The 25,847-nt window shown below is 43.2% G+C and overlaps 2 protein-coding genes across 3 annotated transcripts; one reads left to right on the top strand and one right to left on the bottom strand.

Annotated features, from left to right (window-relative positions):
- Positions 1 to 682: 682 nt before the first annotated feature.
- On the bottom strand, positions 683 to 14,829 carry SLC35E2B (solute carrier family 35 member E2B). 2 transcript variants are annotated; one of them, XM_053997680.1, is made up of 9 exons: positions 14,644 to 14,829; positions 11,364 to 11,882; positions 10,432 to 10,567; positions 9,390 to 9,517; positions 8,999 to 9,119; positions 7,692 to 7,745; positions 6,889 to 6,961; positions 5,769 to 5,914; positions 683 to 2,760 (listed from the first exon to the last, which is right to left on the bottom strand). In XM_053997680.1, the coding sequence occupies exons 2-9, from the start codon at positions 11,686 to 11,688 to the stop codon at positions 2,520 to 2,522; spliced, it is 1,224 nt and encodes a 407-aa protein (XP_053853655.1). In that variant the 5' UTR covers positions 11,689 to 11,882; positions 14,644 to 14,829; the 3' UTR covers positions 683 to 2,519. The 2 variants fall into 2 exon arrangements, with proteins under 2 accessions (XP_053853655.1, XP_053853657.1); XM_053997682.1 differs by having other exon boundaries at positions 14,593 to 14,650.
- Position 14,830: 1 nt separating this feature from the next.
- On the top strand, positions 14,831 to 24,933 carry LOC128818384 (uncharacterized). The gene is made up of 9 exons (XM_053997684.1): positions 14,831 to 14,914; positions 15,215 to 15,296; positions 16,317 to 16,470; positions 18,372 to 18,517; positions 20,564 to 20,740; positions 21,388 to 21,501; positions 22,743 to 22,829; positions 23,702 to 23,849; positions 24,205 to 24,933. The coding sequence occupies exons 1-9, from the start codon at positions 14,904 to 14,906 to the stop codon at positions 24,234 to 24,236; spliced, it is 951 nt and encodes a 316-aa protein (XP_053853659.1). The 5' UTR covers positions 14,831 to 14,903; the 3' UTR covers positions 24,237 to 24,933.
- The last annotated feature ends 914 nt before the right edge of the window (positions 24,934 to 25,847 follow it).

Raw genomic sequence — 25,847 nt, 5'->3', positions numbered from 1 at the left:
GGAAATATGACAATATAAGGGGAAATAATGATATAGAATGGGAAATAACGGGATATAATGGGGAATAATGACAATTTAGAAGCACAAGGAGTGCTGTAACACCTTCCCCCTGCACTTCCTTAATTCACATTTAAGGAAGACAAGCTCTGAACGAATTAAAAATGTAAAATAAATAAAGTGCACGGCTCCAGCTCACAGAGCTCGTCCTCGTCACGGGTACCTGCGTGTGGCCACCAGAAATGCAAGGACAGAAACTCTAAAATGTTCCCAAAAATTCGATTTTTCTGTCACAGGAAGAGCTGGGGTGGGACACCCTTGAGAATTCATAACAAAGAGCAAAAACCTCCTTGTTTACTCAAGAGAAAAGAAGATTTATTGGTCTGACTGGAGAATAAAAAGGTTTTTGGTTTGTTTAATTGAAGGAAAGAAAAAGAAAAAAGATGGCAAAGAAAAAAGGGGTTAAAATCCCATTCCCAAATCCTCCCAAGGTCACAGAAAAACAAAAACCTGCTGGATTTTTAAATGATGGGGTTTATGTGAGAGCTGGGATTTCTGTCACCTAAAGCAGAAATATGACACACACCACACTTTTTTTGGGTTTTTTTTTTTAGTTATACTTTCAAAAATCTCAATGTATTTAGCAGAAAACAAATTAAAAAAAAAAAAAAAACCCACAGAGCTCCACGGTCCACAGCTTTTATAAAAGTGACAGGAGTACAAAAGAAAACAAAATACCACAGACAGATCACATACACAAGGATGAAATAATTGGCATTTTTCTCCCTCAGATCTTTGGGGAATCTGCCCCAGGTAATCACTGAGGTGTGGAAATGTAATTTTACAGAATTCCACTTGTAATTTCCTGTTAACCATTTTTTTTTTTTCCTTATATCCATGCTCCAACCTTCCAGAAGAAGAGTGGCAGTTATTAAAACCCACTCCTTTCAACTCAAGTTTTGTTCCCAAAAAGTCCATGTGAATGTTTTTTGTGCTTTATTTTTTGTCGAAACCGACTGTTCTTCAGAATTTTGAAAAGGGAAGTTAACTTTTAATCTTTGATCTACCACAAAAACAAATTTCCTTTTAAAAAAAAGGAAATTTAAAAGCAGCAGAAATAAAGATTTGCCTCAGTTTATGGTTAATATTCCTCCCATCTGTCACAGATGCCTCTGAGATTTCTTTATATCATCAGAAATTAGGTATTTTACACACAGGTCAGACTCATAACCCTGAGATTCTAAAAGGCAGCCTTTTGCTGCACTCTTAGAAATAATATAAAAAACCCCATCAAATTCTTTCCTCATGCATAATAAAATGAAATTAAAACAACAAAATGGTTTTTCACAGAAATGCAGAGATCCTGCTTCCTTTGTCACCACAACTTTCAGTGTTTTTTTTTTTTTACCTCTAAGCAACTACAAGTATTGAATTCAACACTCCATTTACACAGGCTACGTGTGTGAATATTTGCATTTCAGTTTTGCCAATAAATGATCAGAATGCAATATTTCCACATTCAATTTTTACATTTTAAACCACTACAAATCCTGGATTTGTAGCCAGCAGCAGGTGCTCACCACAGCTCATTTCCCATAGCTTGCTTCAAGCAAACCTATAAAGTTGTTTTTTTGTTGTTGTTGTCTTTTTTTTTTTGGGAGAGAAGGGTGGGAATTCCAATCCCTCTTAGAATTATGGAATATCCTGAGTGGGAGGGGACCCACAAGGACCATCCAGTCCAACTCCTGCCTTGTACAGAAACCAAAATCCACCCCAAAATCCCTCCTTGTGCTGTCCAAATGCTCCTGGAGCTCTGGCAGGTTTTGGGGGCCCAAAAAGCCCCCAAGTGCTTGAGGTGAGGTCAGGGTGGGACAATCCCCTCCTTGGACCTGTTCCATCTCTCCAGCACACAGGAATGAGGGAGGAGGCAGGAATTGCAGAGCAACAAGCAGAAACTTCCAGGAGGCACCAATTCCAACCCTCTGCCAGCAGAATTCAGTGCTGGGGCCCCATTTTCACATTGTTTGGATTTGGAAGGAGACAGGAATTGTTCTCCCACAGGACACTGAAGTTCTTCCACCAGCACAGGCTTGGATGTGATTTGGAGTCAAGGAGAGACAACAAAGCCCACGTTCACCACGTTCCAGGTCCTCTCTTTGGGGCACCAGATTGCCAAGGCTTTCCTGGATCCTTCCCAGCTCCTTCCAGCTTCAAATCCTGGGCAAGACCTGCCAGGAACTCAGAGGAACAACAACATCCAGGAGGGTTTGAGGAACTCAGAGGAACAACCACATCCAGGAGGGTTTGAGGAACTCAGAGGAACAATCACATCCAGGAGGGTTTGAGGGACTCAGAGGAACAATCACATCCAGGAGGGTTTGAGGGACTCAGAGGAACAATCACATCCAGGAGGATTTGAGGAACTCATACAATCCCATCCAGGAGGATTTGAGGAACTCATACAACCCCATCCAGGAGGATCTCCTTGGAGCCGCGCTCGGCCGGGAGGCTGCAGGGCCCCATTAATCATAGGGTTCCAAATCCTTGGGGATCAGGGGCTCGGTGTCCTCGGAGGGCCCTGGGGGCTGTGGGGCCATGGCCAGGCTGTGCAGGGTCTCCTGCTGGTGCTGCTTGGCCTTGTTGTAGAGCAGGACCCCCACGGTGACCAGGACCGTGCCCACGGCTGACAGGCTGGTGATCTTGTTCCCAAACACGATGATGCTGAGCCAGATGGACAGGGCGTGTTTGACAGTGCTGGCAACGCTGCGGGGACAGCAGGGGGACACGGGGGACGTGAGGGGACATGGGGGACCTGAGGGGACCTGAGGGGACACGGGGGACCTGAGGGGACACGGGGGACCTGAGGGGATGTGAGGGAACGTGAAGGGACATGAGGGGACATGAGGGGACATGGGGGATGTGAGGGACACTGGGGACCTGAGGGGGACATGGGGGACGTGAGGGGACACTGGGGACCTGAGGGATGTGAGGGGACATGAGGGGACACGGGGGACCTGAGGGGACGTGAGGGGACATGGGGGACGTGAGGGGACACAGGTGACCTGAGGGGGACATGGGGGACGTGAGGGGACATGGGGGACCTGAGGGGACACTGGGGACCTGAGGGGACACTGGGGACCTGAGGGGACGTGAGGAGATACGGGGGACGTGAGGGGACACTGGGGACCTGAGGGGATGTGAGGGAACGTGAAGGGACATGAGGGGACACTGGGGACCTGAGGGGACATGAGGGGACATGAGGGGACCTGAGGGGATGTGAGGGAACATGAAGGGACATGAGGGGACATGAGGGGACATGGGGGACGTGAGGGGACACGGGGGACCGGAGGGGACGTGAGGGGACGTGAGGGGGACGTGAGGGGGACGTGAGGGGGACCTGAGGGACGTGAAGGGACACTGGGACCTGAGGGGACACTGGGGACCTGAGGGGACCTGAGGGGACAGCAGCTCTGCCACATCCCACAGCCAGGCTTTAATGTCAGCCTTGCCCCTAAACACCACCTCAGATTCCACTTGCAGCCCCAACCATCCTGTGCTTTCCCTCATTCATCTCTTTGCACAATATCTTTAGTTTTTCCTGGTTTTTTTTAAACCTCAGATTCCACTTCCAGCCCCAACTATTCTGTGATTTACCTCATTCATCTCTTTGCAAAACACATTTAGTTTTCCCCTTTTTTTTTAACACCACCTCAGATTCCACTTCCAGCCCCAGCCATCCCGTGATTTACTTCATTAATTTCTTTGCAAAACACCTTTAGTTTTCTTTTTTCTAAAACACCAACACCAGATTCCACTTCCGACCCCAACCATCCTGTGATTTCCCTCATTCATCCCTCTGCACAATATCTTTAGTTTTTCCTGCTTTTCTTAAGCCTCAGATTCCACTTCCAGCCCCAGCCATCCTGTGATTTACCTCATTAATTTCCTTGCACAATACCTTAATTTTCCTTTTTTTTTAAACACCGCCTCAGATTCCACTGCCAGCCCCAGACACCCTGTGATTTACCTCATTAATTTCTTTGCAAAATACATTTAGTGTTCCTTTTTTTCTAAACACCTCCTGAAATTCCCCTTCCAACCCCAGCCATCCTATGATTTCCCTCATTCATCTCTTTGCACAATATCTTTAGTTTTTCCTGGTTTTTTAAACACCACCTGAAATTCCACTTCCAACCCCATCCATCCTATGATTTACCTCATTAATTTTCTTGCACAATACCTTAATTTTCCTTTTTTTTTTTTTTTAACACCACCTCAGATTCCACTTCCAGCCCCAGCCATTCAATGATTTACCTCATGAATTTCTTTGCAAAATATCTTTAGTTTTCTTTTTCTTTAAACACCAGCTCAGATTCCACTTCCAACCCCTTCCATCCTGGAATTTCCCTAATTTATCTCTTTGCACAATACCTTTAGTTAATTTTTTTTTTTTAAGACCACCTGAAATTCCACTTCCAACCCCATCCATCCTATGAGTCACCTCATTAATTTCTTTGAAAAATATCTTTAGTTTTCCTTTTTTTTTTTAAAGAAAACACCAACACAAATTCAACTTCCACCCCCAACCATCATATGATTTAACTCATTCATTTCTTTGCTCAATATTTTTCGTTTTCTTTTTTTTTTTAATTCCACTTCCAGCCCCATCCATGCTGTGATTTTTCTCTTTGCACACTACCTTTGCTGCCTGATCCTCAAGCACAAATATTGAGCAGGTAAAAAAAGAATAGAAAATAATGTTTGTGACAAAAAAATAGAAAATAAATGTTCCTGACAAAAAAAATAGAAAATAAATGTTTGTGACAAAAAAATAGAAAATAAATGTTCCTGACAAAAAAAATAGAAAATAAATGTTCTGACAAAAAAATAGAAAATAAATGTTCCGACAAAAAAATAGAAAATCATGTTCCTGACAAAAAAATACAAGACAGTGTTCTTGACCAAAAAAAATATAAAATGGTGTTTCTGACAAAAACAAAATAGTGTTCTTGAAAAGGAATATAAAATAGTGTTCCTGACAAAAGAGAATAATGTTCCTGATGAAAAAAAATTAAAAATAATGTTCGTGACAAGAAAAAAACACCAACTTTTTGGTTCTTGATGAAAAGTTTATAAAATGGTGTTTATGAAAAGGAATATAAAATATTGTTCCTGATGAAAGAGGATAAAAGAATGTTCCTGTCAAAAAAATAGAAAATAGTGTTCCTGACAAAAAAAAAAAAAAAGAAAAATTTGTTCTTGACCAAAAAATTATAAAATTGTGTTTCTGACAAAAAAAAATATAATGTTCCTGATGAAAGAGTATAAAATGTTTTGACAAAAAAAAAAAATAGAAAATAATGTTTTTGACCAAAAAAAAAAAGTTTTAGAAATAAAAAATGTTTTAGACATAAAAAAAAAAATAGAAAATAATGTTTTAGACAAAAAAAAAGAAAATAATGTTTTAGACATAAAAAAAAATAGAAAATGTTTTAGACAAAAAAAAATAGAAAATAATGTTTTAGACAAAAAAAAATAGAAAATAACGTTTTAGACCAAAAAAAAGAAAAAGAAAATAATGTTTTAGACAAAAAAAAAAAAATAGAAAATAATGTTTTAGACAAAAAAAAAAAGAAAATAATGTTTTAGACAAAAATAAAATAGAAAATAATGTTTCCTGATGAAAAAATAAAAACCAGTGTTCCTGATCAAAGAAAATAAAATAATGTTCCTGATGAAGAAATAGAAAAGAAGGCTCCTGCCAGTTTTACCTGAAAGTGACGGGGGAAATCTTCCCCATCAGGGCATAGGCGGTGACGCTCTGCAGGTGGAACAGGAGCCCGTCCGTCAGCAGGAGAATCACAATATCCTGGTTGTAGCTGAAGCTCCTGCCACTTCTCCCAATCACAGGCACGTCCTAAATTACCAAAAAAAAAACCCAAAAAAATATTGAATTTAAGGGTTTAGTTCATGAGAAAGATCTAAAAGTGATTTTCCACCCAATTGTTAGAAGGAGAGAGTTATAAATTTAAATTTTAGCACAACAAAACCTAAAACAAACACGACATTTAAATCCATTTGTTTTCAAAGAGATTTGCACATCTTAAAATAAAAAAAAATTGATTTTAAGAGTTTAGTTCATGAGAAAGATCTAAAAGTGATTTTCCACCCAACTGTTAGAAGGAGAGAGTTGTAAATTTAAATTTTAGTTCAACAAAACCTAAAACATACAAGACATTTAAATCCATTATTTTTTTTCAAAAAATTTTGCACATCCTAAAATAAAAAAAATTGAATTTAAGGGTTTAGTGCATGAGAAAGATCTAAAAGTGATTTTCCACCCAACTGTTAGAAGCAGAGAGAGTTTTATGTTTAAATTTTAGCCCTAAAAACAAAAGCTAAAACAAACAGGACATTTAGATCCTGTAATTTTTCTCCACAAAAATTTGCTGTCAGAGTTAATATTCCTGTACACCACATGAACAGCAACAAAAAGTCAACAAATATTCCAGATTTTGTTTCAAGTCTTTCTCTCAAAGCTCAAATGCACTGAGATAAAATCATGATTTGAGCTCAAAAATCCTGAGATAAATTCAGGCTTTTTGGATTAATTCATGGCTCAATTAAATGATTTCTTTTAAAATTTTCTCTTTTTTTATTGCCCCAATCTCTTGCAAACTTTGGATAAATTGTATTTCAGGCTGATTTTTTTCTTTTTTTTTAAATCAAAAATTCATTTTTCAAATAAAAATATTTTTTTTAATGGGAAAGCTAAAAGGTAAATTTTGAGATTAAGCTTTGGTGCACATTCTGCTCACAATTACAAAAAAAAAAAACCTAAATTAATTTAAAAAATTTCCTAAATTCATTAAAATAATGACTTCAAATTACCATGAAAAATATCCAGGCTGGAATAAGCATAACCACAGCAGCAGCACTTGTGTAGAACTGAAGCTCTGGAGCTCTACAAGGAGAACAAAAAAAAACATTAAAATGATTTAAAACTTCATTTTTCAAAGCAAAGACAGAGGTTTGCTCTCAGGGATTGAAGCTGAAAGGCACAAAAAAAACCAAAAGTAGCTTTTTATCTCATTGTAAAATACAAATATATTATTAAAGGTGGTTTTTAGCACAAAACTTTGTTGAAATTTCAGAGATAAAAAGTTACTTTCTGCACAGCCAACAGTGTTAAGGATGGTTCCTGATTGCATAGTAAGGGCTGATTGCTGGGAAAAGATGAATTTATTATTATTATTTTTATTATTTTATTATTATTTTTATTATTTTATTATTATTTTTTATTATTATAAATATTTTCCATATTTAAATTTATAAAATCTTATAATTTCAATGTATTATATATTTATAAAATATTTCTATATCAATAAAAGATTTCTATTAAATAATTCTTAACATAAATCTATAACTATTAAATAACTATTTTATAAATACATATAATTATATATATCACAAAATCATATAAATATACAGACATTTTTATAAGTATTTCTAATTTATTTATATTTCTATTTTAAAATATTTATTTCTGGGAGTTGTAGCTGATGATGAGTTTTCTTACCCTGATAAAATGCTACAGGTGATCACATTTACACCTTGGTGCAACATAATGATAAATATTTAATTTCTTTATGCAGCCCTAATAGAACCAAACCTGAAATATTTTGAGTACTTACGAAAATCTGTATTTATCTCCACTGAGAAGTTTTTTGGAAAAGACGTTTTGCAAGCTAGAGAAGAAAAAGGAAAAAAAATTAATTAAGAAAAAAAAGATTAATATTTTTTAATTTAATTTTTTTAAAATGTAAATTTAAAAAAAAATAAAATAACAAAAAATTTTAATTATTTTTAAATGTAAGAAAAAATTTTTAAAATTTAAAAGTTTAGGTTTTTTTCATTAAAAAAATAAAGCCCACCATTTAGCTGTATTATAATTAGCACAAATCAATCAACTCATCAATCCTCAGGTGGATAAAAATTTTCAACAAGCCCAGAAAGGAGTTTGGTCTCATAAAGTTTCATTTTTTCATCTCAATTTATGCTGTTAGATACGAGAAAGTGAATAATTTCTTAAAAATGCATTTTCAATGCAGCAATTTTCAGCAGCATTCCAACGCGCTGTAGAGAATGAACAATGGCAAACGATTTTCTGTCATCTCCTAATGAAATTAATTGTTTTTCCCACCCCAGAGCTGCCCCGATGTAGGATCTGCCCCCTGTTGATGGAGTCACCAAGTCACCCTTTGTCTCCTTTAAAAAAAGGACAAAAGCCCAGGAGTTTCTCTCCTCAATTTGGGTAAAAGACACCTCACAGGACCTTGGGGACTTCACCTCAAACTCAAGGACACCCAACTGGGCAGGAGCCAGAAAGTCCCACCTGAGCAACTCCCGAGAAAAAGAAGAGAACTGTTGCCCTGATTTTTCAAAGTGTTTTCTTTTCTAGTTCTTTTGAAAGTTTTAAAGCTCTCATCAAACTTCTTCAGCCTTCTGATAACGTTTCCATCTTTCTACTGCAGTTCTCACACGCTGTTCACGTAAACAATGATTGTTTTATATTCTTATTTGTGAAAAGAGAGAATTGATGGATGTTGGTTTGACCAGTGTGCTTGGAGAGGTGACAATTTCACCCTCCAATCCACTGTCACTTTTAGAATTCTATATATTGTTAAAATAAAATCAGTTTCTTTTTCTCTTCTCAACTTACCAAGCTCCTGTGTACTCATTTCGTGCCCGACAGAGAACAAAAGAAATAAATCACTTTTGTGAAGTGTTTTAGCAGGAGCAGGAACCTCTTGCCCTGGCTCGGTTTTTCTTTGTAAAGAGCTTTTTTATTTTGCCTTTTATTCAAACTTTTCTGTTTCCAACACTGTCACAGGAGCCACCCTGCTGCTTTTATGCCACCTGGGTTAGCTGAGCCATCAAGGGTGTGATGTTTGTGTCTGAGTAAGACCAAGTTAGAAGAGATGAACGCCCTGGTGCTCACCAGTCCATGATGTTGGTGGACAGAGCTGCAGAGAAGCCCAGGATGTTGAAGCTGATTTCCGTGGCTGTGCACAGAGCCAGCCCTCCCATCACAGGGATCAGGGAGAGATTCACCAGCAACCCTGCAGAGCAAAAGGGCCAACCTCACTTATTGTTTTATTGGAGAGAATTTGAAATTCTGAACAGCAAGAAAAAAGGACCGCCCCGAACTTCAGATTTTTAAAGCCACAATAATTTCTTGACAGAAAAATAACAACAATCCCCTTCCACCAAACCCTTTTAATTCTACAAACTCGTTGGGTTCAGACTGATTCTTCCAGCTGCATTTATTATATTTTTGTGACCACAGCTAATAAAAAAAGAGAATAATTAAAACTCATTTCAGGACTCACCAGTGTATTCCCCCAAAATCATCCGGGACATGATGACAGTGAAAATAGGAGCAGAGCTTTTCACAGTTTCTGCAAATGAAACTGCCACATTCTTCAGGCTGACCAGGCCCAGGACCACTGTTGCAAATCTGCAGCAGAAGAAAATCACAAGAAATTAATTTTTAAAAAGGAACGAATTAATTAGTGCACCAGAAGAAATTAAAATAATCCTTCAAGAGCTACTCTTGGACACTCAGCATAAAAGGAATTGCACTGTGGTTTCTCCTGCACCTGCAAGGTCAGATCTTTCTTTCAGCTGTGGCTTAAACATTATTTATTTAAAGCAAATAAAGGTACCCTTGGGCAACTGTGGAATGTCTTTGGCTGCAGAGTGGATTTCCAGAAAACAAATTTACTTTTTAACACACTCCAAGCTTCAAGTGACCATTTTTTAAGCCAAAGTTTTCAACAGGCTCCGTTAGAAAAGTGAAAAATCTTCTGAGAATCAGAAATTCACCAAGGAAACTTTATCTGCAGTTATCCATCTTTTGTGTAAATTAGATATGCTACACAATTACCACAGTTTAAACTCTGAAATTAATTGAATTTATCACTTGTTTGATTTTCTTTATCAGTTTTGCAGGGTAGAGGAAACAAAACCAGGCATTTTTATTCCCTCCTCGACCACAAAACGAATACAACCCCAGCACCCAGCAAATATTTATTTATCAAAAGATAAATTTTAATAGCCTGGATGACTTTTGAGGCAAAAGGCTGATAAATATTAATGCAATAAACAAACATCAGCCTCAAAAGAGAGCAGGAAGAAAGCAAATGGAATGAGAAATGAGCTCTGAAAAAATGTAAATGCGATGGGAAGGCCAAAAAATTAAACATCTGGGACAAGGAATAAAAACAAGATTATCCTGGGATAGCTTTTGGTGGGGGTGAAGGAAGGTGAATACTCCAAACACCTCATGAAGAATAAAAAGGCAGAGAGACATGAGAACAGAAGTTTGGTTTGGAAAAGCACAAACATTAGCAGGAAACATTTCCCACTTACCTCATCAATCCAACAAAGAGCATGATCATGATGAAGTTGGGGGGGTAGGAGATGCGGGTTTTGTGCTGGTACAGGCAGCACGGGACAAACATCTTGATGCAGCCAATGAAGGTGGTGGAAAGCATCTGAACAGCACCTAAAGGAGGATCCCAGAGGGGAAATGAAGTCAGATCACAAGCTGGAACACAACAAATCGATTTCCAGGAGAAAAATCTCTGGCACGAACATCAGCGCGGTGGTTTTTTTATGTATTTTATAAAATAGAAAAAGTATTTTTTATAAATATAAAAGTGTGTATTTTATATATTGTCACAAAAGCCCTTTGCTTCTACATCTAAGCAAGGCAGCACAATAAACCAAATCTTTATAAAGCTGGTTCACAGATAAAGTGCCCTTTGTTTGCCCCTTAAGAAGAAAAAAAAAGAACTAAAATGGCCATTGGATAACAGAGATCACCAAAGGCAACTCTTGCACTGCACAGCTCTGGAGAGAATCAACTCAAAATTTGACTTTTTGTTAAATCCTCCAGCACAGAAAACTAAAAATTACTTTTTTTTTCCCCTCTACGAAGAAAATTTCATCTTTCAGCAGGTGGAGGAAAGAACAGTGTCAGAAACCATTTTAAATCCCAAGTTCCCAGCCCCAAGATCCCTCCCCACACCTTCCAAGCCAAGCGTTTTCACTTCAATTGAACCATCCTCTCCCTCAGCTTTATATGGGACGATCTGGGATTATCAATCCTAGGATCATGGAATATCCTGAGCTGGAAGGGATCATCCAGCCCAACTCTTATCCCTGCACAGACACCCCAACAACCCCACCCTGTGCCTGGCAGCATTATCCAAATGCTCTGGGAGTTCTGGCAGCTTTTGGGGCTGCTGTTCCATTAAATAAATCCATTTCCCCCTGGAATTCAGGAAAAAGCAGGGTACCAAGCATGCTGGGCTCTCCCTCCAGCAAGGACAGAATGTATTTGTTAAGGAACAGAGTGCAAAAGCTGAAGAAAAACCACAAAGTGAGGTAGATGAGGGCGTGGGAATTCCAGATGCCCAGGTCGGACTCGATGACCGTGGTCTCTGTGATTGTGATTTTCAGGACATTCTCCTCTGGCAAGCTGTCACTGCGAGCAATCACAAATTTCTCACTCCTGTTAGCAAAGAGTGAGCCCAGCTGGAACAGGGATTTTCCCTTTGGCTTCTCCTCCAGCTGGGGAGGGCTCGGGGCCTCTGGGGTCAGGGCACTCGTCACGGCCGACATGGCGAGGTGAAGAAATAAATCTTTGTCCTTCACACAAAGCAACACTGACACAGCACTTGTTGAAATAAAAATGTCATGTGGTCAATGCTTCATCTCCCACGGGCCTGGAAAACTGGCCTTGGTCCTCCAAGGAACATCTTGCAGGAATATAAACTCCACACGCTCCTTCATGTGGGCTGCTCCATGTTTTCTGCCTAAAAGGGGGGAAAAAGGAAAAAAAAACATGTGTGACTTTTTATATTCCTAGGGCAGCAAAGATAACACATTTCACCTGCACTTTATGAAAGATAAAAACTTCTGTAATCTCTCAGGCTGGATTTTGAACTCCTGATGTCTTCATGCCAAGATTAAGCAACAAGAACTCATCTTAGGGAGGTTTTTTCTTCTAAAATAACACCCACCCACCCACCAGACTTTGTGTTTTTATGTCCTTTTCCCTCTGGAGCACCTCAACACAGCCTTTCCAATTATAACTAACTCCTCTTCCAGATTCTGCCGTGTCTTTGATCTCAGTCTGTCTTTAAACACTCCCCAGAAAAATCTTCCCAAACCCAAGCAGGAACCTCTGCCCTTTATACTAATTAACCTGTTATCAACCTAAGTCAAAGAACACAATGATCAAGGGCTGTAACTCCCAGTAATCCCAGAGCTACCCTGGTAAATGTATCCAGGTGAAAAAAGTAGAGAAATATGTCCAAGAGCTTTCCAGAGTGGCTACCTATTTAATTACATGGGAACAATGCAGCCTTCCTCATTTTGCTATACCTTGCAATTCAATATTAGCACTTGCAACTAATTCTTAAAGCCTTTTTAACAGACTTGGCAGCAAAAGGCATTAAATGGTTCGCAACCAGAGCTTTTTTTCTTTTACAAATTACACAAAATGTGGCGAGTTACAGTGGCAGAGCAGAGGAAACAAGAAAACCACCCTGTGAAAGACAGAGAAACACAAGAGTTCTAACAAGAGACTGCACCTGCCCTGATTTTTTGAGCAGTTCACTCTATTTGCTTTAAGATTTTATTTTTAATCCTTTTTAAATGTCCAATGTAGCATATCAAATAAATCACACAGAGGTACTGAGGAGTTAAATATCTGGTGTCAGTCTCAGTATCCTACACAGCAGCTGTTTCCCAGTGAAATTTTCCATTCCTCACATTCTCCAGTTACTACAGCCATGCACTGAAGATTTCCATCCCTGTGCCCTTATCTCTTCCCACTTTTCCAGGAATTCATGCCAGCTGCACACTGAGGTATGGGACCCTCTAACACCATCACATTAAACCACAAACTCGTGGTAACCCAGTTTAACAGAAAACTTTGAAAAAAGATACACGTTCTCCAAGAGAATTTGTTCAGAAAAATCGATTCTTGACTCCTCCTCCTTTTCCAGGTCATTAAAAAGTACCCCACTACATCCAAAATAGTTAATTATCACAGCTTTTCCAACAGCTTTTCTGTTTATACAACTAAAAGCAAGACCAATTAAGGACAACCAAAGCCCCACCCTCAGCAGCGCTGTGATATCAGATTTGATATCAGATTTGATATCACTGATTCCACACACGCCAGGAAGCAGAACAGCAAATAACGACAAAATTACTCCCCTAAATTACTGACCTGCTGGCTTTAATCAACTGGAAAGTCTAAATGGGCTGAAAGAGTTCTCCATCTGGAACTAATTCAGTCTCCCTCCCTCAAGGCCAACCAGCAGCTGATGTTTACCAACAGATGAAAACGTGGCAGTGGTTGGCAGTTGTTTCTCTTGGATCACTCACAAAGACTCAATCTTCCAGCTCAAAAGAACCGGCAAGCGTGAGTGCCTCTCACACTCCTTCTCCCTTCTCCAACCCTTGACTACACTCCTAGTAGCAATTATGGTGGAAAAAAATATCCACGAGGAACTTCAGAAAGTCGGCTTTCCACAAACAGAAACTAAAGCTCAAATATGTTGCAAGGGTTGGAGAAGCTAAGGCTGATATAATGTGAAAAACCAAAGGTTTGTGTCCATGACCCTTTATGTGTTATGCAAAAGGCCACTCGAACATTGCTCCCACCGCAGCAAATGCACAAAATTCCGCACCCTGAGCAAGCCTCGCTCATTAACACCGCTTCACCAATGGCAACGACAGCATCCAAGGCACTACAAATACAACAGCAGCAGACGCTGGAAGGCTGAAACAGCTTAGCACTTTGTGGCAGTCCAGCTGCGTTCCTGCTCACCCACAGCCACGGCCTTCCCTGCGCATTCCCAACCGCACTCCATTCCCATTCCCGGCCGTGTCCCGCTGCCCGCAGCTCCCGGAGCATCGCCCGCACCGGAGCGGGGTTCGGAGCCCTGCCGGGAGCGCCGCGGCCCTTCCGAGCCAGCCTCCGGGCCCAGGGGCTTCCAGCACCGCCACCCCCTGCCCAGGCCCGGCTCGGATCCTCCTCTGCGGCACGCCCGCCGCTCCCTCCCCTCTTTCCCTCCCTCCCCTCTTTCCCTCCCTCGATCCATCCCCGGAGCCCTCAGCGCATCCCGGCACCTGCGCTCCCCGCTCGCTGCCGCCGCAGCCCCGGCGCTCCCACGGCTGCGGCAGCACCGGGCTCCGGCCGCCCCGGGCTCCGGCCGCCCCGGCTCCGGCCGCCCCGGGCTCCGGCCGCACCGGGCTCCGGCCGCACCGGGCTCTGGCAGCACCGGGCTCCGGCCGCACCGGGCCCCGGCAGCACCGGGCTCCGGCAGCACCGGGCTCCGGCCGCCCCGGGCTCCGGCCGCCCATGCCCTGCCGTGCCCGGAGCCCCGCGCTGCAGAGGCGGCTCCGGCCGCGCACCGCCCGCCCCGCCGGGCCCCGGGGCTGGCCGGGCACCGCGGAGCCGAGCGCCGGGCTCGCCCCTTTGTCCCCGCGGCGGCGGGGAGGCCATTTTACCAAAACCACGAGGAAACCCAGCAAAGCAGAAGGGGGTTACGGGGCACGCACAGCCGGGTGGAACCGCGCAGAGCGCTTCGCCGCCGGCCGCCCCTCCATCGAGCCGGGCGGGCTGCCCAGCGCCGAGGGGACCCCCGGGGCGGAGGGGCGGGAGCGCGGCGGCCCCGCCGCCCGGGAGGAGCCCAGGCTGCGCTTCCCGCCCGTGCCGGGGAAGTGACGCGGAGCGGGCCGGCCCCGGAAGCGCCGCCGGGACCCCTCAGCAGCCATGTAGGGCCCGCGGCCGGGGCGGGAGGCGAGGCGCGGCCGCCGCCATGGACGGCAGGTACGGCCGGGCCGGGCCGCACCACGCGCGGCGCGGGGGCGCCTCCCCGCGCTCCCCCGGAGGCGCCCGTGCTGGGGATGGGGGGGTCGCGGGCGGTTCCCCCCCGCTGTGGGGGTGGTACGGCCCCTGACAGCCCCGCTCTCTCTCCCACAGCGGCCGGGCCGCACCACGCGCGGCGCGGGGGCGCCTCCCCGCGCTCCCCCGGAGGCGCCCGTGCTGGGGATGGGGGGGTGGCGGGCGGTTCCCCCCCGCTGTGGGGGTGGTACGGCCCCTGACGGCCCCGCTCTCTCTCTCCCACAGCGGCGCCGCGGCTGCGGCGGGGCCGAACGTGCCCAACCTCACCCCGCGGCACCGGCAGCTCATCCCCACGCCCTGCGGCCCCGTGAGTACATCTCTGCTGCCGCGGGCGGCTTGCCGGTGTCCTCCGCGTTTCTCTGCCCCCGGGGGGGTGGGGTGGGGCTGGAAAAACGTGGCTCAAATCCGCGTGCGAAGACAGGTGGAGCAGGGAGATGCGGTGTCCGCTCGCCGAGGCTTGGCACCGCTCTGCTGGCAGCACCGTGGAATGTCCTGAGCTGGGAGGGACCCTCAGGATCACTGATCAGCGCCTGGGCCTGCTCACACACCCCAAAATCCCACCCTGGGACAGCTCCTGGGACCCTCAGGATCATTGATCAGCTCACACACCCCAAAATCCCACCCTGGGCACCCCTGACAGCTCCTGGGACCCTCAGGATCATTGATCAGCTCCTGGCCCTGCTCACACACCCCAAAATCCCACCCTGGGACAGCTCCTGGAGCTGTGGCAGCCTCTGTGCCCATTCCTGGGGAACCTGGGCAGTGCCCAGCACCCTCTGGGGGATGAACCTTTCCCAAAATCCAACCTGAACCCCCCTGCCCCAGCTCCAGGCTGTGTCCCTGGCCCAGAGCAGAGATCAGAGCTGTCCCTGCAGCCCCTGGGGTCCCCCTCAGTCTCCTCCAGCTGAACAAACCAAGTGTTAAGTTCCTGTGAGGATGTTGCTCCACCTGAAGTATTTCAGTAAGAGAAGGACTTTGCCTTCCTGAGAACGCTGACCCTGTCTTTACAGTTTTCTAAAACTGAAAGTGTAGGAAAATGTTATTTCCACGCTCTGACAGGTGTGTGGGCAGTGTTAATGCCTTGGGTTATAACACCATGGCCTTGTGAGGCACAAAGGCAGGCTGTGGGTATAAACCAGGACAATCTAGGCTGAGATTAATTATGAAATAAAGTTACACTTCTCCCTTCCTCAGCAGTTTCAGCCCAATCGTGGAGTTTCTCTTTTCCCTGCACTGTCTCCTTTACCCCACTCGCCTCAACATGATTTTTAGGAACAGCAACGAGTTTATTCTGCATGATGTGTTAAAGACTTTTCTCCCTTTGCAGATAAAGCCATGTTCAGAGCTCTCATTCCCTGTGAAGATCTACTTCTGTGTCACTATTTTGTCCCTGCTGAGTGTCATAGGGCTGACCATCGAGACGCTGGTGCGCCAGACTGAGGAGGATTTCACCATTTCCTTCATTCAGTTGGTTGGAGTTGGTAAGAAACCCAGTTTGGATGGAGTAAATAATGAAAATAACAATAATAAGAATGATGCTGTGGTTAAGCAGCAACTCAGGTTTCTTATATAAGAGATACTGGACGTTCAGCTATTCCAGAAAAATTCACCAGTTCCTATTTTAATGTCTGAGCCATCATATGCTGAGAATTCAGGTGTCCACAGTCCAAGCTTCCTTCCTTGGGTATTTTTCCAATCAGAGCTTCAGCAGAAGCTTTGTGGGTTTATTTGTATTAAACAGAAATTAACACGAAGATAATAAACTCGAGGATTTCAGGAAATCTCATGTGCATATGCCATCTCTGCAAAAAGCTTGACGACCAAAAAAAGAGTTTATTTTCACATTTGTAGAGATTCTGTGGATTTAGCAGCTGAATTTGCAGAACAAGGAAATACCATCTTAAGCCTTTGGGGCCTTCCTGAGGTCATGTCCAGAAGATCACATGATTCACTTTGTAATTGGCCACTCATTTTCCATTTTCTCAGTCCCTGTTAAGGGCAGTGAAAAAGGAAGTTCATTCACTGAAGGTTTGTTTAGAGACTGGAGTTACTATTTAATTGGAAAATTTATACAACGCTGTCCCTATGTCCCAGCACAGCAAACGTGGATGAGCTGATGTGTGGAATTAAGGAAGCAGTGCTTTGGAAAGAGAAATTTGTTCCTATTTTGGCTGCTGTAAGAATTAACCAGTATTTGCAGCAGCGTCCTGTGAAAGAACAAAACCTTTGCCTTATTTAAGTTTTACCAAAAAAGCATAAAATTCCCAGTGACAGATGTCTGGGGGCTTGATGTGTTTTATAAAAATAAAACTCAGACCTGTTCTGACCCAGTTCTTTTTTGGATTATAGTTTGCAGGGTGGGTTGTTTCAAAATTTCCCCACTTAAAAAACTGAATCCAGTCCACGTTCAGTTCCACACACAAACCCTGAGCAGTGGCCAGACCACAGGCAGCACTGTGGAGGGAGTGTGTGAGTAATAAACTGAATTACTCTGGAAAGATGATTTGGTTTCACTTCTTTAATAAAAATGGTGCTGTTTCATTTAATTCAAATAAACAACTACACAATGTTCAGTTGGTATTCATAGGAGTTTGGACAATACACTGTGGCAAGCACATTCTCTCTCTCTCAGGATTTTTTCATAGAGGAGCACAGAGGGAAGAAAGAGAAAACAATTTCTATTTCTGCTCCTTGTTTTTCCCATGTGGAATGTGCTTGGAGAATTGTTTGAATTGTCTTGGTTGGATTCTGGTGAGGATTGTTTGAGCCTGGTGGCCAATCCAACCCAATCCAATCCAACCCAATCCAACCCAACCCAATCCAACCCAATCCAACCCAGCCCAACCCAACCCAATCCAATCCAACCCAATCCAACCCAACCCAATCCAACCCAGCCCAACCCAACCCACCTGTGGCTGCACTCTCAGAGAGGGTCATGAGTCGTGAGGGAGTCAGAGATGGGAGTTAGAAAAGCAGGTTTGTAGTTTTAGTATCTCCTTTAAATAGTATATTAATGGGTTATAGCATAGTTATAATAAAGAAATCATTCAGCCTCTGAGCTGGAGTCACACATCAGCATTTCTTCCCACCAGGTTTGCCTGTGTTTACAATAAGTGGAAAATCCTGAGAGAGAGAGAGAAAATGTGTTTGCCACATACACTGCCATTTTCACAGTGGTACATCACAAGTAATTAAAAAATCTAATTGCTTAATTTCTTGTGTGCTAAACACAGCAGGGAGTGTTTTAATTACCTGATTCAAGCTCCTTGGTAAGAACAAAGACCGAGGAACCTCAGGGACGCTTTGACCCTTCCACTTGGGCTGGAAAACTGGGAGTTTTGCCCCTGTGTGAGCTGGCACTGACATTCCCTCTCGCCCCCAGTGTTCTGTGTGTATTATGTGAGCAGGGGCATCCTGCAGGAGAACCGCCAGGAGCTCTCCGTGTTCGTGCTCTCCATCCTGCTCGTGATGCTGCGCTCCATCATCAACTTCAGCCTGCTCCCTGCTGAGCAGAAGCCAAAACTCCTGGTCAGTCTCTGCTCTCCAGCAGCTTTTCCTTCCCCCCACAGCTTGGGTTTGAAAAGGCAGCACTGGGAAGGCAAGAGTCTGTGGTCACACAGATTGTACTTTTAATTTTATATATATATATTTATATTTCTATAAAGAATTACTATATAAATATAATATATTTCTATATTTATATCTAAATAATTACTATATAATAATAATTGATCACATATATATGTGATCAATTATTATATAGTAATTATTATATTATATTATATTATATTATATTATATTATATTATATTATATTATATTTAAAATACTATATTGTACTATATTATACATTATATATTATTATAATATATAATAATATATTATACTATATTATATTATATTTAAAATACTATATATTATATAAAAACTATATATATAATATATAAATTATATAATATGCTATATTATATATAGTATATATTATTATATATTCTATTATTATATGGTATATACTATTCTATATACTATATATACTGTTTTGTATATGATACTCATCACATTTATCATATTTATGTATTTTTATATATGATAAATGTTATATTTATTTCATGTTATACAATATCTTATACATTCTATTTATTTTATATAACAATATATATAATAATATATATGTTATATATTGTTTTATATATTGATATATGATATTTTAATATGATATTTATATGATTTTTATTTACTTTTGTTATATATAATTCTTTTGTATTTATTTTATTTATTTACCTCTATATTTATTATTACGTATTATTTATAACATATAAAAGTTATTTATGTTAATGTATTTTTGTATTTATTTTTATGTTTTTGTATTTAAATTTTTGTATTTTAAATACAAAATTTTCAGTTTGTATTTTTTTGTATTTATTTTTGTCTTTTTCTGTTCCTTACGTATTAATGGTACTGATAACAGAGAATCAGGCTGAATTACTGCACAACAAAATGTGCACAGCCCACAACTGCAAATCTTCTCTGAGCTGATCTCTGAGTTTCCTTATGGCAGCACCCAAAAATAACAGAAATATCAAAGAGTTACACAAAATTACTGCAAAATGCATCCTTCACTTCACCTACCCTGCTTTAGATTTCCCTGTGTGAAATGTCTGGCCTGAAGTCACACAAATCCAGCCTAGGCTACAACTGGAATCTCTGTACCACAGTGCTCATAAATGTGTTTTTATCAGATTTATGGGAACCCGGGAGGAAACACAAAGATGCAGTGATGCCACTCCAGGTTATCTTGCTTGCATTTCATGGCAGTAAAATTTTTTAAAGGGTTATATTCTGGGCCTTACTAAGGTTTGTAGTTAAATTCCCACTTGCTGTGCTTCCAGGAAGTGCTTTCTTTTTATCACATATTTCTCAAAAAGCTGTGAAGTCATCCAAAAATGACTCTTCAGCAGGAGAGGTGGCAGCCAAGCAAGGGAGAGGGAGCAAAGCAGCTTTGCCAATTCAGTTTATTTATCAATTCAGTTAAACACACTTTACCTAGACTGGGTTGGTTGGGCCAATAAGGAAAAGGCATCAAAGAAATGCAGGTTACTTTTAAGATGCACAGCCAAGTCATAATTTTAAATATTAAACAAGAACTTCAAAGTAAAGCCTGGTATAAATGTGAAAAGTAATTTTAGGGTGGTTTTTTTTTTTTTTTACTGCTCTAACTGTAACTTGGATTACTGTAACTCTGCTTCCTGAGCCAGAATAATTTCTAGTTATAAATATTTTCATATCAACTCTGAAGGATGTTTTGCCACTTGAGCCATCCTTAAAGCAGGAAAAATTGAGTGTTAATTCCAGCAGAGTGGATACAAAGAGACACAAACCTGTGTTTTTTGGAACTTTACGGGTCCAGCATTGAGAATAAGCCCCTGCCCCCAGTGGGAAAGGTTGTTTTGTTCCAGCAGAAACTCAGAACCAGTCTCTGTGAAGATTTTGCTACTCGTGGCTGTGTTTCCAGCTGGGTTCCAGGTGCCAGCCTGCCCCTGCTGTGGCCGGTCCCATGGTGTTCCTCTTCCCCCAGGCCCGGTTTGTGCTGATCCTGCTGGTGGGCTCCTTCGATGTCATCTGTGCCCTCATCCTCATCCAGAGCCAGTCCATGATGGCATTCCGGGTGGGGGGAGCCCTGGAGAGCCTCCAGTCCCAGTACTTCATGCTCAACCTCTGCTTTTCCATGCTCACTTTTGATCTGCAGGCACAGGTACAGAGCTCTGATTCCCTTTTTCCCTCTTCCTGATGATATCTTGGACTGGCTGAGTTGAATTATTCCTTTCCAAGAGCAATCCTCTCTCTTACCTTTATTATATTAACTTAATAATGGTTGTAGCTCCATGTGTTTGTCATAGCTTAGCTAAAATCCATAAAAATGAATCAAAATGTATTTCATTGTTGTCCTGCATAAAAGGAGCTTATTTTGGGGAAGTTTATCCATAAAAACAATTGCATCCAGGAGCTCCACCCCACCCACGGCCTCCTGAAATAAGCAAAGTTATTCCTGCCCATCTCAGCCTCCAGTCTCCTGCACTGAGGAAATGATTCTGGAGTGGGAGAGGGGAACTTGACCAGCAGGGCAGTGAGACAGAAAATGAAATTACAGATGGGGGAAGTGAGCCCAAGACCTGTTACTTCTGTAAGCACCCCTCATCCTTGTTTACTGCTGCTTTACTTTGCTGTATCTGCTCTCCCTGGTTGCTGTTATACAGGGAATTACCTCTGTCCTTCCTGAGGAATAATTCAGCCTTTAGACCCGTGCCCAACTTGCTGTTGCAGGGAGTTTGTGGCAGATGTTTTTTTGGTGGGGCTGCACGGTCTCCAGGAATGATTTCATCCAATGTTTGCCTCCCCCAGCTGTGCCTGTGCATCCTCCTGATCAGCCTGCACGAGGTCACCCTGCTGCACAACATCATCTCAGCCACGGGCGTCGTCTGGGGCTGCCTGAAGGTCACCGTGGGCATCATTGCAGTGAGTGTCCAGCTGCAGGGGACACCAGGGACACACAGCCCCTGGCACTGCCCATCCTCACCCCCCTCAGGCTCAGGGAAGGGAGCCAGGATGGAGAAAAGCAGAGCACCAACAGTGTTGAAGCCAGGTTTTGTCTAAATCTGTGTCTGAACTGAGCACACGGAGTGAAACGAAGTCACATTGTCATTGGGCCATTCTCAGGGATGTTGTTTTACTCTCAGTCCTTGATCACTTTCATGAAATCTGGAGGATCACACTGTCTTCAATATTTCTGCCTCTCTGCCAAGGCTGGGTGAAGTGGGAGCAGTCCTCCAGGCCTTAAATCCTTAGGAAACCACACCAAAAAGGTGAAGGCTCCTTTGCTGGGGCATCTCCTTCAAAGCTCAGGGACAGTTTCCGGGTTAACCTAAAGATTTGTAAACTTGAAACGTCATTTTTCATGTCAGACTGGATCTCCTCTGAAATCCTGAGCCTCTGTTCCAAGAATGATTGTAGAATCAGGGCCAAAGTACATCAGATAAGTGAGTTTTTTATTACCAGGAAGGAGCTTAGGGGTTTTTGGGGGTGGATGTGTGTTTAGGCTCCTGGGTTGTTTGCTTTAGTCATTCACACAGATTCCTGGCAGCTGAAATACAGCTCCCTATGTGTTTTGATGGCTTTCCTGCTTTTAAAACACATCAGTTTTGTGTTTGGGGGGAATCTGGTGCTGATCAGATGCATCAAATCCAATCCTAACACTGGCACAGTCACTGCTCTCACCTCCAGTGGCTCAGCTGCTTTTCCTTCCTTTGCTCAGACCTGCCCTCCCAGCCCAGGGCTGCTGCAGTCCCTTTCTTCTTTCTCAAGCCCCAGGGTAAATTGTGAAATTAAATTCTCCTGGCACTTCAATCCTCTTGCTTCTCCCACATTTCAGTCCTCAGTGACTGCACTTCCCTGTAGTAAAAAGAAAGGTGGAGAAAAAGCCACAGGGGGCTTTCAGACTGTCACCTATGAAAACATTCAGCTGCTAGAAGAAATCTGAGTGTGCTCAGAAAGGTCATCACCACTCCTGACCCAGCTCAGGGGAAAACAGAGGCTGAATTTCCTGCTAAAAACACAGGTGGAGAAGGGAAGTGGAGAGCAAAGCTAAAACTGAGAACTCAGCTTAGCCAACACTTTGAATGCTATGAAAAATCAACTATATGTAGCTTTTTTAGAATATATAGCAACTTAAAGAAGCTGTATCTCATCTTATTTTGCAGATTTTAAAAGAGCTGAAACCTCTGGTGTGGGTTTTCCTGATTCAGAATGTGCCTGAGGTGGTTTATCTCATCTACCTGCTCTACACGGTAAGGGGAGCAAGGCTGGGGGGTCTCACCCTCATCCTCCTCAGGCCTCAGAGGTGTTGCTTTACCCTTTCCTGCAGCTGGATTTAAAGAGAGCAGAGCACATCCTGCCTCTCCAGGACCAACTTTTCAGGATAGGGATGAAGTCAAGTTGCTCTTGAACTGATCAGAGGGAGAGGCTATGGAAGTCTCTGCAAAGAATGATGAGGGAAAGATGAAACAAATTCTTTTTCAAGATACACAGCTCCTCAAAAATGCCTCCTCTCCTTCACAGCAAGCCTTGAGTGGTGCCAGAGTATTTGACCAGGGCTCAGTTGTTGTGTTTTAAAGAATTTCTTAGGCAGCACCCACAGCTGTGGATCCTGTTGTAGCCAAAACAAGGCAGTGCAAGCCCAACAAACTCCAGTTCGGGGCAGTTTTTTGGCTCTGTAACGCTGATAAAACCTTTATCAGCGAGCACCTCCCACAAGATGTGTGAAAGGAGGTGAGGAGGGCAAAGGGAAGCCAGGTTGTTCCTGCTGGGCAGGGCTGGAATGCTGAGAGTGGCCAGTGCTTCTCATCCTTCCCACCCACAGCCCCAGACACCGAGAGCACCCAGGGGCTGCAGCCACCCACAGCCTCAGGGATCCATTTATCAAATGCAGCTTGCCATTATTCCAGTTTGAGCTGGCAGAGCACAGCAGGACTCCACACTGTCTGTACATCATGAAATCAGAAAACTGGGATGGTTTCAAAGTGACCAGTTGGGTTTTTCTTTTTTCCCCCAGTTCCCACCGGGTGACTCCTCTCAGAAATTCAGTGCTTGGTTGCATGTTGTGGCTTCAAGGCTTTGTGGCAGCAGGTGGTGATGGTTTCATGTCTCCTTTTTCCTGCAGGTGATAAGGGAGTGGGGCAAAGGCAATTCTTACACCCTGGAAGCTGCTTTCATCACTGGCTCCTGCATTTCTGTCACAATAAAATCTGTTCTGTTCTGGGCTCTGGTTCACGTCTACCGCAGCTTCGGGCAGGGGCTGAGGGAGAGAAGTAAGTACCCCAAAAATTCACTGGGAAGGGTGGAGCCTGTTCTATCCCAGTCCCAGTCCTGGGAAACAGCCAGGAAAAGGCAGATCCCCAGTCAAGCAGTTGTGCAGCCTCAGAATTACCAGGCTGCCAAAGCTCAGAAGTTGGGTGGAACAGATGTGGCTTTTCCCTGGAGAAAGCTGCTGCCAACCTGAGCAAGAACTGCTGCTGTCCAAAAAAAAAAATCACACAGTATTTCTGTCACTGTATAACACAGAGACAATAAAGGGACACTGATGTGACACAACCCAAAGCTGCAGTTCCCCGAGGGTCACTGAGCCCCTGCAGTGCTGCTGACTGAGCTCCTCTCTTCCCACAGTGTTTTCTTCCTATGGAAGGATCGACTCCTGAGCCCTCCCCCTGCAGCTCTCCCACAGTGAAGCCACCCCAGGAGCTCCTGCCCGAGGACCTGCAGTCAGGGTGGCAGTAAAGGGTCACTTTCCCAGGATGGAGGAGGTTCAGGAAGGTGTCACACGTTTCTTGGAGCAGTGCAGGTGGGACAGAGCTTAAAAAGCAAAACTTGTTTGGGAAATTCCCAGCTGATCCTGCTGACAGGACCAAGCATCTTTTACTCCTTTTCCTGCTGCTGCTGCTTTGGAAGCACAGGGGGTTCACACCTGCATGTGAGTGGGGAATGCTGCTCCTTTCAATGCTTTTGGCCTGGATAGACACAAAGAGCACGAAGGAAATTTGCTCACCCATTCTCTGTACCCGAGTCTAGAAGGGGATTGTGCTGCCATCATTTCCCAGCTTGGATCCACTGCACAGCAGGTCCAGCCCTGATGGGTTGGTGACAGTGGTGTCCCCTCTCTAAGGCTTCATTTCCTCCTCTGGCTTCTGAATATTTCAATTTTTTTTTTTTTTTTAACCCCAGCTACACATGAAAACTCCTTGTAACCTCACCCCTCCCTCGGTGTAACCAAGGTGCCATTTCATACCAGTGGGACTGTTACAATTAAGCCTTTAATATTGTAATTTAAAAGTTTGGTATTTTATTGACTGGAACCTTTAACTACTGGCTATTTTTAAATAAAGTATAAGCACAGTTTGTGTATGGATAATTATTTCACATGGAACAGCACCAATTCAATGGGAAATCCCTTACAAAACTGGATAGGGAAGAGGTTGGGACTGGAATTCATGGGTGCTGTGGACATTGCCACTACTCTACTCTTCAGATACAGCTTTATCTGCAGGCAGCTGGACACTGCAAAAAGCAATTAAAATTAAAAATTTATTACAGCTTATTAGGGAGATTTACAAGGATTCTATCAAAACTGCTGTAATATTTTTTTCCTCATCCGAGCCATCTAAATCAAAACTTCTCTTACAAATATTTATTTTTCTCACCTAGATCTCCTAAACCTGAATCAAATCTACTTTATCTGTAGCCCAAGGGAGGCATGAAGAGGTTAATGTGTGCAGGGGCTGACAGAGCAGCAGCTGCCTCTGTGACTTCATCCCACAAGTGCCAGTGGCCAGCAGGGATTGTTGCTGGAAGAATTAAACATTTAAACATCACAACAAAACGTTTTCAGTCCTTCCCTCAGCCAAGCCCAGGCAGAGGGCAAGGCTCTGCTCTCACACAAAGCCTGTGCTGGGGCAGAACGAGGTGAAAAAAGTGTTTTATGGCCAAGTCACAGTGTCACTGTCACAGAAAGTGCTCTGGCCGTGGACAGCAGAGTTTGTCACCAGCCAGGCATGGAAAGATAGAAAACCCTTTCAAAGGTGCCTTGTAAAACCAAAACTTCACTTAAAAACAGCTCCTTTACCTGCAAAAGGCATCTCCTCACATCTCTCTCAGCTGCTGCAGTGAGTTACAGATTAATTATCAAATCAAAAGGCTCAAACATCATCATTAATCTCAAGTTCCACGGGAGAAGTTTCTAGAACTTCGTCAGAACACGCCACAGGCATTTAAACTCCATTTTTAATCCTAAACTTCCTAGATAAAAAATATCA

Source organism: Vidua macroura, chromosome 23 (genome assembly GCF_024509145.1).
Source record: "Vidua macroura isolate BioBank_ID:100142 chromosome 23, ASM2450914v1, whole genome shotgun sequence".
Lineage (NCBI taxonomy): Eukaryota > Metazoa > Chordata > Aves > Passeriformes > Viduidae > Vidua > Vidua macroura.
This window is presented reverse-complemented; position numbering and strand designations above follow the sequence as displayed.